Below are 14,846 nucleotides of genomic sequence, written 5' to 3'. Positions count from 1 at the left end.
TCATGTTGAAAATTTAATTTTACCCTATACAATTAAATCTTTATGATAAAAGCATGATGTCATAATTTAGAAATTAATTTTTTATGAACAGCTTTTTCCTCCAAGTTCATGATGAGAAGATGTTGAAAAAATGATGTATTTATATCTCAGAAATTTATAGAAATAAGAGGGGAAATTCTCCATTAATATAGGACATTTCTATGTAGCTAGCCATAAACTAAACCACCAAGCATGGACGACAAATCTTTGGGCTACCCAACATCCTGGGGTTTACAACGAGCAAACCCATTAAAATGAAAAATGAAAAAAAGATTTGTCATTGTTGAAAAGTTTGGATGGCGGAAAGCCTGTCCAAGAAATCATAAAAAACATCGTCACTACTTAGCATGCTTATTCTCAAATACTTTGCATCAGCTCCAAAACGCTTCCCGTGTCGCCCTTCTATATTATACCCTCTCAGAAAGCTCCCACAATCCTCTATCTCCTCTTTGCACTTCAACCAAGCAAAAGCTGTTCAAATTCAATTAAAACATTAATTAACCAGCTTGTTTTTATGTCTTCATAAACGAAAATTTAATTAAGAATTGAAACCTGAGACTTACCAGGATATGGTCGTGAAGGACGTCCAAGGAAACAGCAGTACTGCCTCTCGAAGGTCGGGAGACTAAAAACATCACTCCGTCCAATTACATCTCTTAGATTCTTCCATCTTTTCGCCATGACACGGTTGCCGTACTCAAAGAAGTTGTTTGAGGAATTCAACCCAATTTTCTGATAGTCATTGCACAACAACTTTATTATCTTTGCTGTTCTGAATTGTGAATCTTTCGATACCCCGAGGGTGTTTAGCTCTATATATTTGGTCATTTTTACTGCCACCTCTCTGTCCTTAACAAGTGCCCAACTGCAAAACATATAAACAAAACAGTATAAAATAACCTGGTGTTGATGATTTGATTAACGAACTGTGGGGAAAATAAAAGAATAGAAACTGACCCAATGCGGGAGCCAGCATGTCCGGTGCATTTGGAGAAAGTGAAATACATAAGATCATGGTCGGCAGGAGAATTGATGGGGGTGAATTGGGGCCAATAATAGGCGAAGTCATGGATGAGCTTGCCTTGGGAGGCGCTGTGTGTAACGGTCATGCTTGTCCAGGGCCTGTTGTCCATGGCCGCATGCCCAATCCAACCCCCTTCTAGCATATTTTCATGTCCGGTATTGTATTAGTTTAGTTAGCTTGCTTTCTTTACATTTTCATTGTAAGTGACCACTCGCCCTTTTGCATATGCAAGGGCGCCAGTTGGCTTTTTGTTCAGAATGCACTATATGGGGATAAGACTAACCATCATTTCCTCATACCCGGAGTAGTACTCTATAAAGCCGTTGTTGTTGCTTATTGCTTTCTAGTCTACTACAATCTTTCTTTCTTTATTCACACTCACAAATCTTCTTACGAAAACCTTTTCTCCAACCCGTTTTCTAAAACCTTTTCCCTAAAACGGGGGTGGAGGTTGCAAGAGGCACTCGGTTGTGCCATCGGCAGTCCGTAATCGAGTTGGCTGGCTTGTTCGTGAGCGGGAACAAGTGCCGCACAATCGCTAAGAGAAGCTTCCGAAAGAGCGATTGTGACAGTTGGTATCAGAGCCAAGTTGGCTTATAGAGGGAAGATCAGTGATCATGTCGGCGACGAAGAACTTGAACAAGTCCCATGTGGACAGATTGGTAGAGATAGAAGAACAAATGCTCTACCTGAGAGAGGTCCCAGATAATGTTCGTTTCTTGAGACTCGGCTACAAGAAGTTGCCGAGAAAGCCGATGGAATTGATGCGGTGGTAGGCCGCCTAGACGGATTACCCGTCAGAGAATTGATGATGAGGTAGAGACCCTCGAGACCAAAACAGTACGGTCCGGCAACTTTGAACGAGGCGATAGCTCCTCGGGTTCTGTTGCCCACATAGAGGAGCGTGTCGAAGAGCTGGACAGCTCCCAAAAAGCAATACTTCAGATGGTAACCGACCTATCTGAAGACTTCTCGATCGGCCCTGGATGTCGTCAGAGCCGAGATAGCGGATGTGAGTGCGAGGGTGAATCTCACCATCCGAGCGGTAGGGAAAACAGCCCCACCTGGGGGCGCAGTGGCAGTAAGCCGAATAAAATCCCAGAACCGAAACCCTTCTGTGGGGTGCGAGAAGCGAAGGCCCTTGGAAAATTTTATCTTCGACCTTGAGCAATATTCAAGGCGACGAAACACGTGACTGAAGAGTCGAAAGTCACAATAGCAACGATGCATCTAATTGAAGATGCAAAACTGTGGTGAGATCACGATTTACAGACATACAGGAAGGACGTTGCCTATTGATACTTGGGATAGATTGAAACAAGAACTTCGTTCGCAGTTCTTCCCTGAAAATGTTGAGATCTTGGCTCGACGAAAACTCAGAGAGCTAAAGCAAACAAGTAACATCAGGGACTACGTAAAACAGTTTGCAGGACTCATGTTGGACATACGAGATATGTCCAAAAAAGATAAGGTCTTTTGCTTTGTGGAGGGGCTGAAACCGTGGGCGAAAGCAAAACTATATGAACAGAGAGTACAGAATCTCCCCTCTGCCTATGCGGCAGCTGAACGACTATACGACCTTAGCACTGACTCACAAGATGTGAGGAAGCAATCAACTTCCTCAATGAGGAAAACAGAAACAGCCGTTCCAGCCCTCCCAGGCCTGGGGGAGGAGACAAGAACACAGGGGGGGGACCGTAAATCATCCCAACCGAGATCAGGAAACAACTGGCGGGGGCCGCCACAACAGCATAACAATTACAATCGCCCCCTGTCTTATTTCATATGTAGAGGGCCACACAGGGCGCGTGAATGCCCAAATCAAACCGCGTTCAATGCTTTTCAAGCCACATTAGCCTCTACCTCCGGAGACGAGGCCGAACTAGAGGAAACGGTAACCGAGCCAGCGGCAGAAATTGAGAATCCCAGGATGGGGGCATTGAAATTTCTGTCTGCACTCCAGAAGAATATGGGAAAGGCGACGGAGCCACTAGAGAAAGGTCTCATGTATGTGGACGCTTGGGTCAACCAAAGATCGGCCAAAACCACTATGGTTGACTCTGGGGCTACCCATAACTTCATGGCGGAAACGGAAGCTCGCCGCCTGAACTTGAATTGGGAAAGAGATGCAGGAAAGATGAAAGCTGTGAATTCCGCAGCCCTACCGATTTCGGGATAGCGAAGAGAACTCCGGTAAAGTTAGGAGACTGGAAGGGCCTCGTCGACTTCGTGATTGTCAAGATGGATGATTTTGATGTGGTACTGGGGATGGAATTCCTACTTGAACATAAAGTCATACAAGTGCCCCTCGCTAAATGCTTAGTCATTACCAGATCTACACCGACCGTAGTCCAAGCCAGTATCAAGCGGCCAAATGGAGTGAGAATGATCTCAGCCCTCCAATTGAAGAGGGGCCCGGCCCACGACGAACCCACGTTCATGACCATCCCAGTAGAATCGGTTGAGTCCACTGAAGAGGAGATCCCCCAAGACGATCTATTTGTCTTGGAAGAGTATCGGGACGTCAGGCCGAGAAGCTTGCCCAAGTCCCTACCCCCACGAAGGGGATTGACCATGAGGTCGAGTTGTTGCCAAGGGCAAAGCCGCCTGCCAGGAAGGCATATCAGATGGCCCCGCCCGAATTGGCTGGGCGTCGAAAACAGTCAGACGAGTTGTTAGGTATGGCTCAGCTTAGCTTCAATATCCAGCAGAGTTCCGCGATCGGAAAGGCGGCCCTCGAAGTGTGCGACAGACAGCCACTCGGGCCACACTTGGTGGACCACCCTTATGCAGGCAAAAGTCCTCAGACACATAACTTCACTAAAGAGTGGAGCAAAACCCCTGAGATAGCTCGCGCCTACCTAGAAAGAGCATCAAGGAGAGTGAAGAAATGGGCTGGTAAGAAGCAGAGGGCCTTGAGTTTCAAGCTGGGGACAAGGTCCTGATCAAGCTACGACCGGGACAGTTTCAGTTCCGAGGCCAGAGAGACCAACGGCTAGTAAGGAAATATGAAGGTCCAGTGGAGGTAATTGAGAAGGTCGGGAGAACCTCATATAGGGTTCAGTTACCCTCATGGATGAAGATTCATTCTGTCATCGGTGTGAACCTCCTGAAGCCCTATCATCCCGAACCCGAGGATGGACAGCGGACATGCTAAGGCGCTGACTAAGTCCAAACCCCACATGAACCCACGGAAGTTCACCGATCGTCGAGATATCAGTCACGATGAAGATTTTGCTGAGAAAGAAGTTGCACAAATCTTGGGTAAACGTACGCGCCGTAGTGGAAGACCCAGACGAGAACTGACAGAGTTCTTGTGAAATGGAAGGATCTCCCCGATGAAGAGATCAGTTGGGAGCGGGCCGAAGACTTGAAGAATGCAGCTCGGCCATCGCAGGTTTGAACAAGGTCGGTTGACGGGGACGTCACCAATTAAGTGGGGAGAATGTAACGGTCATGCTTGTCCAGGGCCTGTTGCCCATGGCCGCATGCCCAATCCAACCCCTTCTAGCATATTTTCATGTCCTGTATTGTATTAGTTTAGTTAGCTTGCTTTCTTTACATTTTCATTGTAAGTGACCACTCGCCTTTTGCATATGCAAGAGCGCCAGTTGGCTTTTTGTTTCAGAATGCACTATATGGGGATAAGACTAACCATCATTTCCTCATACCCGGAGTAGTACTCTATAAAGCCGTTGTTGTTGCTTATTGCTTTCTAGTCTACTACAATCTTTTCTTTTTTATTCACACTCACAAATCTTCTTAACGAAAACCTTTTCTCCAACCCGTTTTCTAAAACCGTTTTCCCTAAAACGGGGGTGGAGGTTGCAAGAGGCACTCGGTGTGCCATCGGCAGTCCGTAATCGAGTTGGCTGGCTTGTTCGTGAGCGGGAACAAGTGCCGCACAATCGCTAAGAGAAGCTTCCGAAAGAGCGATTGTGACACTGTGCTTGACCACCGATTGGCGCATGCAGCCGTCTGGGTTGTTTGGGGAGTTGACCACTTCTATGAACGCCCCACTTTTTTCAGCGTCGTATTCCTTGGCATCCCCTCCCCATTTGTAAAGCCTGGAGCACAAGAAGTCTGTTTCTTCTGGGTAACTCTGCCAGCCATTGTCGATGTGTTTATTAATAGGGGAAGTAGAATTCAATTAACAAGGAAATAATGTGATCGTATGGTAGCCTCTGACCGAGTAGTAAGGAGCAGCAGAAACCACATGAATGGGTTTGTGGGAAGCAGGGGTTGAAAGTGCATAAAGGGCAGCCTGGAACACCTGCGTCGAACCCGTCCCAACCACCAGATGTCGTTCATCCACCACCGCATTTCCCACCGCTCGATGCAATCGCCTGATCGCCTCCTCCAGTTCCGGCAACAGAAACCAGCAAACATTGCCGGTGGGGGCTTTGTAGCTCATCAGATCACACCCTGGAATGTCCACCCTACACTTGTCTCCCATCCTCCTCCAGTACTCCTCGAACACCGCTGGATTCCCCCTGCCATCAACATTTCACAATAAATTTGAACAACAAAAGACAAGAGTTGAAATTGTTAATAGGAAGTGGGATTACGGATCAAGGTCGATGACGGGTAGGTTGGCCCTGGAGCCATTAGATAGACATGCAATGGAATGGCTGGATCTTTCAGTTCCACACATTATTTCTTAATGATCCTTTTCCTTTTTTTGGTTCTCTATGAAGAAAGCAAATCCAAATGTAATGGCTACAATCAACAACTTAACCGAAGTGGTGGTGCAAGTTTTGGGTGTGTCTATTTCTGGTTTTGTCTCCTATTTATACGCAACATTCATCTGGGATTTTCAATAATTGTATTCACTTTACTCCTTTTTAAAACAAAAAAACATGTTTTTTTGTTTGTTTAAGATTAGACTGAAGATTATTAGGGGAATAATCAGTTACAATTTATCACTCATTATTTAAAAATAAAATGATAATCCTTTTTTTTTAAAAAAAAAAAAATTTAACAAGGCAACGAAAGTAAATGTATATTTTCAAAGATGAAGACTAATTTAAATTGATCAATTTGGTTAATTAAAAAAATTCATAGGCTTAGCTGCAACTACACCATGTAAATTTAGTTTAATATAATTCTAACAAAAATAAATAAATAAATAAATCAATCAAGTCATTCAAATTTAGTTCAATGGGTAAAGTGTTCGGAGTGCCAACAAAATCTCACATTGGTTAAGGAAGGAAGTGATCATGGGTACATAAGTGAGGACTGTAACCCCGAAACTTCTCCCTAAGGATTATCTGCGGTGAAGTGACTTGTGAAGGTTTGCTGGGATGCTTGGAAGCAAGATTTGCTTTGACCTTGGGAGAGTTTGAGGAGGAAGGCTTGAGTTGGCTAAGTCTAGGATAGGTATGCTATAGGAGGTGGATGCACACAAAAATACTTAGTATGGAAATAAATTGCTAAGTGTTGTCAAGAGGGGGCAACCATGCATTGGAGGTAGTTCAATGGGAAGAGAGTGCATCACACCTTAAGCTAGTTTAGTAGGCCATGTGTGACAATGAACAAGAGAAAGACAAGAGATGGTTGGCCAAGCTAAGTAAAGGTAAGGAAAATCCAATCATGCATTGAAGGTCAAGAGGATGCTCAACGCATAGATAGGGATCAAGGAGTTCAGGTGTGACAACCATTTGGGAAGGAGTTACACCAAGAAACCCTAAGGCAGGCCAAGTGGACGCATACCCTAAGGAAAATAGGCTACTTGGACGCATAGCACAATGAGAAACACAACAACTATACTTTGAACTCAAATAGATAAACCATGCTTTGAGGAAGAGTTTAAAAACTAAGGAAGGAGGAAAAGAATGGAAGTTGAACGTTGTTAGCTCTAAAAAAGAGCTATTATTCCTAGCTTAATTCGGGCTCATTAGTGGATTTTACGTGTTTATTTCCCTATTTTATAAGTATCGAGCAATTAAGAGGTAGAATTAATCATTTGGTGAAGAACGAGGTTAATTTGAAGCAATTTGGAATTAATTTGAACATTCGGGCTTCAAAGGAGTTGAAAAGACGAAAATATCATCGAGTTCCACAAGTATGATCAACCATCGAGCACCATCTAGTACCATCGAGTAAAAGGCTGTCAAGTAATCAAGAAAACGTTACCGAGTGAATGAGGATCAAGTATCAAATAACGAGTATCTGATAGTGGATGCAACATTGCAACGCTATTTCAAGTGTTGCGACGCTCCGAGTTACATCACCACCAGTATCCCAACACATCCTAACGCTTCACTCCAACGCTTGAAGGTAGAAGCATCAGCGTTGCAACACTGCGACAATTGGCGAACATGAAGCTGAGCGCGCGCGCAACCTAGCATTGGACCAAGTTTTGGACTTCAACACTGACGCTTCCCTCTTGCCGCATCAACATTGCAACACTGCGTCAATCACTATAAATATATCTTCTCGGCCCTAGGTTGAGATATGCTAAATTTTGGAGGTATAGGCCGATTTTAGGAGCTGAATGCATGGAGGCTGAAGTCAGACTTCCTTCTTCTTCTATTCTCTTCAATTTTTAGTATCTTTAAGTTAGTTTTTATTTTATTTTTGGATTATGAATTTTTATTGGAACGCACTCCGTCAATTTATCTATGAATCGATGAGGTAATCTTTTGTTTAGTTCTTGGATCAAACGTTCTTTGTATTTTGATAAGTTTTCTGTTCAATTTTTATGCTTTAATCCAGAATTATGCTTTTCTTGAATCTTATTTAATTTAAACTTGTTTTTATGTATTGGATTGACGTCCCTATCATGATCGCATGTCTTCGCTAGTTAAATTCAAGCTCGTATGTATCCTTATAATCGTCCATGCTTTGAATTTATCCTTGTACCATAGATTAGATAAGCATGCTTAGGTTTTTTAGGTTGTCCATGAATCTTTATATCGCACGTTTAATCTAGATTTAAGAATAAATTGATTATTTGAACACGGTTGTTCTGACATTTAATCAACATAGTTGAATCCTGAATCTTAATGCATGTGTTTCTAGTTCTTTATGGTCGTTGAGGACTTAATTGCATCTAAGAGCATGTAGGTTAGTTAGGGCACGACTTTTCAGCCTTAATTATGAATTAGGATGCTTGCTCGGTTCAGATTAATTGATTTTCGGGCTTATAGAGATTAGTTAATGCGCATCGATTGGGTAGCTATGCATGCATAATTCAAATATATGATATGTTGGTTGAAAACAATGATTTAATTTACGTTGAATGACCACTTGGTCTGAGAACTAAATGAATCCATTACCGTTTCATATATCCATTGCACATTTATTTCAATTTCGCACATGTTATCTCTTCCACATCAAAACCCCTCATTTATCACTCTAGTTAGAAAATTAACTTAACGAAACAAATTGCGCTTTTCTGCGGATCGACTTGGACTTACCACAGTTACTACGTCTTTGTAGTAATAAGAGTAGTTCGGTATTATAATTTTTCTTTTGTTTCAGTTTGGGGTCGAATTAACGATATCGATCCCCGATTCGAAAAAACGCATGACAAGGTCTACCATGCGTCCAAAAAAGCCTTAGGAAGGGTAAAGTTGATACACCATACGTTGAGTAAAGGATACCTAAGGAGTAGGGCCAACTAGAACATGCAAGACACCTCAAACAAGTCTCATGCGTTGAGCATTATGCAACAACCATGCGTTGAAAGGAAAAGAAATAAACTATTCCATGAGATGAAACCTCACTTTGAAGGATTTGGCTTGAAGAGAAGCAAACAATGTGTTGGTTGACTTGCCATAGAGGTTAGATAGGCTTGAAGACACGTTATCCATTGAAAAGCTTGAAGCCCAATGATGCATTGGGAGCAAAGGAACATCTATGCGTTAAATCAAGCTCCCATAGGTTGAAAGTAAAGTGTTGGACGGTGAAAGACACATATTATGGCTGAAGGAGGAGGTGGCATGATAAGGGTTAGCCAGATAAGAGAAAATTGACAACTAGGGAGGCTACTTGGCAAAATTGAGGAAGTTAGAATTCATGCAGAATTCTCTATAAATATGATATATGGAAAAAGGATCGGTTTGGCCCTTTTTATTCATCTAAAAGAGGTGATCTCTAAGAAATATGAAAGCTAGATGAGTGAGAAAGATAATATGGGGCTGCTGAAAGAAAACCCCCACGATTTGATGCTAAAAATCAAATAAGATTAAAGGTAGTGCACATTCTAAGTTCAATCAGGCAGTCCGTGATATTTGATGAATTTCGAGCATTTCAAGAATAATTAAGAGCTCCAATTTTGATATAAGTTATCTGAAAGAATATATAAGAGGTTCATAGAAGGAGGTTTCAGATTTTAATGAATAGATTTCAAGTTATATGTTCAGAAAGTTAAACCTGGGATTTAGGAGATAAAGAAGCAAGCAGTTGACTAAGGGCTGAAATAAGAAAGTGGTGTGAGCATTTGGCTTGTGCTAAAAATGATATTTTAAAATAATTTGAAGTTCTTTGAGTATAAAATATAAACCTGGGCTACCATGACAAGATTTAACTAGAAGGATGCCCAAAAGTGAAGTGAACTCGATGAAGGTCAAAATTCAAAGCTTCCGGAGCAGGCCGAGGTATTTGGAGTGTTATGAGCTGTATAGGAGGATTAAAAGCTCAAATTTGGAGGTAAGATTACTGAGATGATTCCTCACAAGTTTCATGAAGAAATTTGTGTCTAATTCAAGCTGAAATTGATGTTATAAGTGTTGGAAAATGAAGAAAAATAGGAAGAACCATGCGTCCAAGGAAGGACCATGCGTCTAAGGAGAGACCATGCGTCCAAGAGGGAACCATGCGACCAACTATGCGACAAAATAAAGAAGTGTGCATTGGTCTAAGTGATGCTCAGGGCTTGAAAGGCTAGGAAAGGGAGCTAAGTGTGGATGACTTTTAAATCTTAAAGTATTTCAAAGTGTATGCTTTTACTAGTTTTCAAGTTTTAGCATGTTTGAAATTGACCAAGTATAGTAGGTTTGATAAATGAAATCAAAGCATGCTTTAGATGAGTTAGTACTCAAAATATGTTGATGTTTTCCCGGCTACAGTTGAACACATAAGGGTTTTATGGAGACTAAGTATCAAACTCATGTTTTATTTAAGGCGTCAAAGTTTTAAAAAGGAAGCTAAAGCATGAATTTATTAACAAAGCTAGATGATATTTTACCTAAATGCATGGCTTGGTGTCAAGCATCATGTCAACACAAGGTTTGAAGTTATATGAGTTTGATGTTCTCAAAACATACTAAACAATGAGTAGAATTTCATGAGTTTTGTGGTTGAATATCTTTAAAGTATGCTTATGTACAAATATTTCGTAATTGAGCTAGAAGCTCCTATGTTTTCAAATACATTTAAATGCATGAATCATTCCAAAGGAAAATTTATGAACCATGAGTTATGCAATGTTTAAATATGATTTGAAAGGCATAAACATTCCTAATGATAATGAATTTTATAATGATAGCCATTTAAAATGCTATTTTCTATGAGGAATGCTAATTTGTTAGGTTATGAAATTATGTTTTAGTATCTTAGCTATGAAACCTGGTATTGAAAGTTGTGAAGGTATCATGGTCTCTGATAACGTATAGAAATACAAGTTATTGTTCTCTTAAAGTTGGAATAATTCGGATCTTTAGTGATATAAACGCATTCATTATAAAAGAAAAATTCATGAAATTCATTCATGTAGTAAACTCATACACGTATCTTTCTTAAGTAAAAACCTGCTTCACTAACACATCTCAACACAGGAATCAAAGAAATTTACTAAGTGTTGCAGCCAAGGCCAACACAAGGGGTATGCTTCTGAGAATATTCGATGTATGAAGGATACATTGGCTCGTGTATTTCCTATCAAATCACCACTTGCAGGCATGGGCATCTGATTGACAGCGTCTGAACATTTCAGAAGCGACAGGCGGCTACTCCAGGGTACATAATTTAATGTAGGTCTAATCACCAAGTTGTTGAGATTTTCCTATATAAGGAGAAGCTACCTTCAGAATCAGAGTTAGACAATACAGAGCCAGCCAGTAGAAACTTTTCTTTTCAGCACTAGTAGATAGCATCTGCCATTTGCAAGTAAGTAATAGGGGGAAGATACTATTTAACCATTGATCAAGAGGTGTTGTTGGAGAGAAGCTTGAGGGAGATATCTTCTTCAACTCCTCTACCACGTTGGTTGTAACAAGCACAAAAAACAAGCCAAAGAAGACAAGAGATTAAACTCTCTATCTTGACTTCTACTTTTCACATTTCATTTCCATTCATCATTCATTTCATTAAGTTGAGATTGTTTGTATAAATACTGATTATCTTTAAAATTCAATCTTCAGTTTAACCATTTATCACTTCTCCATCTGTTTACCTTCAAAATTGTTTGTGTTTGTGAAATTTTCTGACTTAATGAGAGCATGTTGCTTATATCTCCCTTAGCAATTGATTAAAGTAATTAAGTAGTTAAATCACTCGAGAGAGTAATTTAACTATTGAACGCATTAAGTCAAGGCGTGCAATAAGTCTAGAGATAGAGTTGTTCACATCTTTTTCCTTTTCTTTATGGCCAACACATGCATCCCAGAGATAGGATTACATGTTGCTTTCGCATCGAGAGATGCTGAACTTAGCACGAACTAAAGAATAGAATTTTCAACACATAGCACATACATTTAGATTGTAAACAAGCATATGTATCATCTTCATCTCATCTTCATTGTGCTCACATAAGCTTGCTAAACCTACCAGGAAATCAACGCATACCACTTACGCTAGAACCATTCATCCATAAATCCATTTCTCCTTTTGAACTCCTATTTCTTCTTGCATGCGTTGCCATTAGCTCAGTGTAAATAACCAACATTTCTCAAGTTAATTAGGAAACATCTGTATTAGATCCAAGAACCAGGTTTGCATTAAAACATTTTAGAGTTTCTGTATTCGACCCTAGACTTACCAGGAAACTTAAGTTAGATTTATACTTGGGTCTGACTTGAGAGAACTTGTATGCATTCAGAAGGGTGCACACATCTACTACCAACGCATCACCGGATTTTCTTAGCAAGAGAAATCACCCTGCTATTCATCTCCATTCATCACCATTTTCCTCCATCATTTTAAGCACGTTTAGAATCAAAATCATGAGGCGAACAACCCCTGTTACCAAAGGAGATGAAGGCATGTATAGTTGATTTCAGTCTAATGCTGAAGGTGATGAAGATATCTTGGAAAAATCTCTACGTGCACGTAAGAGTATTATCGATGCTGTTGGTGATGTAGAATTCTACCTCAGCTAAGGTTTTCGATATTGGGGATGTTTAGCAAAAGAGCCTCCAACTGATAAGATTTAAAAGGGTATAAAGATTTTATATGATGGCTTCATAAGATGCTTTCAGGGTTTTTAAAGTAATTATTATTATAAGTTGATATTTTATTATTTGACGAGCTTAGTGAAAAACCTGTTTTAAATCTTAAAACTATGAGGATGTTTTCAGTTGATATTTGAATTATGAATCTTTCAAATTAGCATATTATGTTCTAAGTCTAGAAGTCTATGGGTTAAGTGAACTATGGTTTTCACTCAATTATTTGACAGTACGATATTTCTAAGTCTAGAGCTCCAACGGTGCATGAATAACTGACTAAACTCTTTAATCACGAGATCCACCATCTGTTAACTACCAGAAAATCCACTTAAGACCAAGAGCTAAACTCTCCTTACCACAGATATATTATGTGTCCATATCAACAAATCAATAGTGTGATAACCCTTCACAGATCGCCTGTAAGTACAACTGGGCCAATAACTATTATGCCCCTATAGTTACATCTAACTGCTTAAGTACCACTGATCCCTCTCTTTCAAAGAGAAGTTGTGACCACTATGTTCAAGCCCCGGAATCAGCCCTTAAGGGAGTAATCTATCTACTTACCCTTGCTTCGGGGAAAGAGTGAATTCCATCTTGTGTAACTGAGTTCCCAGCTCCCAAATAAGACAAGTCCCCAAAAAGGTAGGCATGTTGAGTTGGAAATCTGACCACTCTCACTCATACTAATCAAAGGACCGCCCTCAAAGGTAGGAGTTTTCAAAACACTCAGGATTGAAGTCATGTCACCTATGGTCGTTTAGGTAAGATGTAAGCCTCCAGTATCAATGATATTACATACAGCGACTAGTCATCTCATGGTTCGGTCTTATACAAACTTTTTGTATAGGACACCCACACTTGCATGTCTCCACATGAATGGTCAGGATCTACCATCTGTAATAGTTCACAACACTTGCAAATCTCTATAAATCGGGCCGTATTCATAGTGTCACCAGGATAAGGTATCCTTTCTTAATCCTTATACTACAAACCTATTTAAGTTATCACTTAAGGCATGTTCCACTTATATATCTCAAATATATGCTTAAGTTTACATACAATAACCATGAATCTTTGTTTATTGGATATGAGTAAATGCCAGATAAAATAACTCTTATTTTATTCATAACAATGTGTATATATTACAAACTACGAGACTCTGGGAGAATTAGGACACCAATCCCAACACTTATGAATCTGTAGCTTGAAGCTCCAATGGTACATGAATAATTAATTAAACTCTTTAATTACATTATTTACCATCCGTTAACTGTCGGATACTCCATTAAAGATCGACAACTGCACTCTTCGTACTACAGATATATTTTTGTGTCCATTGGATATAACCAATCAAATGTATGAAGACCTTTCACAAATTGCTCATAAGTACAGCTAGACCAAATTATCATTTTACCCCTGTAGTTACATTTAACTTTTTAAGTATCACTGATTTCTTTAGTGAACAATAGATCATAGTTTTATTATGACTAAACCCCTCTTGGGCCAGGAGAGGGTGTGGCACCACATTGTTCAAGATCCAGAATCATTCCTTAAGGGAGCAATTTATCTACTTACCCTTACTTTGGGGAAGGAGTGAATTCCATCTTGTGTAGCTGTGTTCTTGTTGGGATTGGTGTCCTAATTCTCCTAGAGTTTCGTAGTTTGTAAACTTTGTACACATTGTTATTAGTAAAATAAGAGTTATTTTATTTGCATTTACTCATATTCAATAAACAAAGATCCATGGTTATTGTATATAAACTTAAGCATATATAGAAGATATACAAGTGGATCATGCTTTAAGTAATAACCTAAAAGGTCCGTAGTATACAGATTAAGGAGTGATATCTTTTCCTGGTGAAACTATGGATACGACCCACTTTGTAAAGGTTTACAAGTATTGTGAACTACTACAGATGATTTGGTCCTGACCATTCATGTGGAGACTGTGAGCGAGGGTGTCATATACAAAGAGTTTGTATAAGATCGGACCACGAGATGATTAGTCTCTTTATATAATGCCATTGATACTTGAGACTTACATCTCGCTTAAACGACCATAGGTGACATGATCTTAATCCTGAGTGTTTTAGGAACTCCTGCCTTTGAGAGTGGTCCTTTGATTAGTATGAGTGAGAGTGGCCAGATTGCAAACTCAACAAGTCTACCTTTTAGGGGATTTATTTGATTGAGGAGCTGAAAACTTAGTTACACAAGACGAAATTCACTCTTTCCTCGAAGCAGGGGTAAGTAGATAGATTGCTCCCTTAAGGGCTAATTCCGGGTCTTGACAACCTCTTTTTGTAAGAGATGAATCAGTCATAGTAGAACTATGACTTATGTTTTTTAGAGAAATCAGTGGTACTTAAGGAGTTAGATGTAACTAC

General features: G+C 40.1%; 1 protein-coding gene across 1 annotated transcript; it reads right to left on the bottom strand.

Annotated features, from left to right (window-relative positions):
* Positions 1–279: 279 nt before the first annotated feature.
* On the bottom strand, positions 280–5,717 carry LOC120076107 (L-tryptophan--pyruvate aminotransferase 1-like). The gene is made up of 6 exons (XM_039029885.1): positions 5,632–5,717; positions 5,253–5,556; positions 5,014–5,165; positions 997–1,131; positions 603–904; positions 280–510 (listed from the first exon to the last, which is right to left on the bottom strand). The coding sequence occupies exons 1-6, from the start codon at positions 5,715–5,717 to the stop codon at positions 317–319; spliced, it is 1,173 nt and encodes a 390-aa protein (XP_038885813.1). The 3' UTR covers positions 280–316.
* Between the last annotated feature and the right edge of the window lie 9,129 nt (positions 5,718–14,846).

The sequence above is a fragment of the Benincasa hispida genome, chromosome 4 (assembly GCF_009727055.1).
Source record: "Benincasa hispida cultivar B227 chromosome 4, ASM972705v1, whole genome shotgun sequence".
Lineage (NCBI taxonomy): Eukaryota > Viridiplantae > Streptophyta > Magnoliopsida > Cucurbitales > Cucurbitaceae > Benincasa > Benincasa hispida.
Note: the sequence above shows the minus strand (reverse complement) of the source record. Positions and strands in the feature narration are given on the sequence as shown.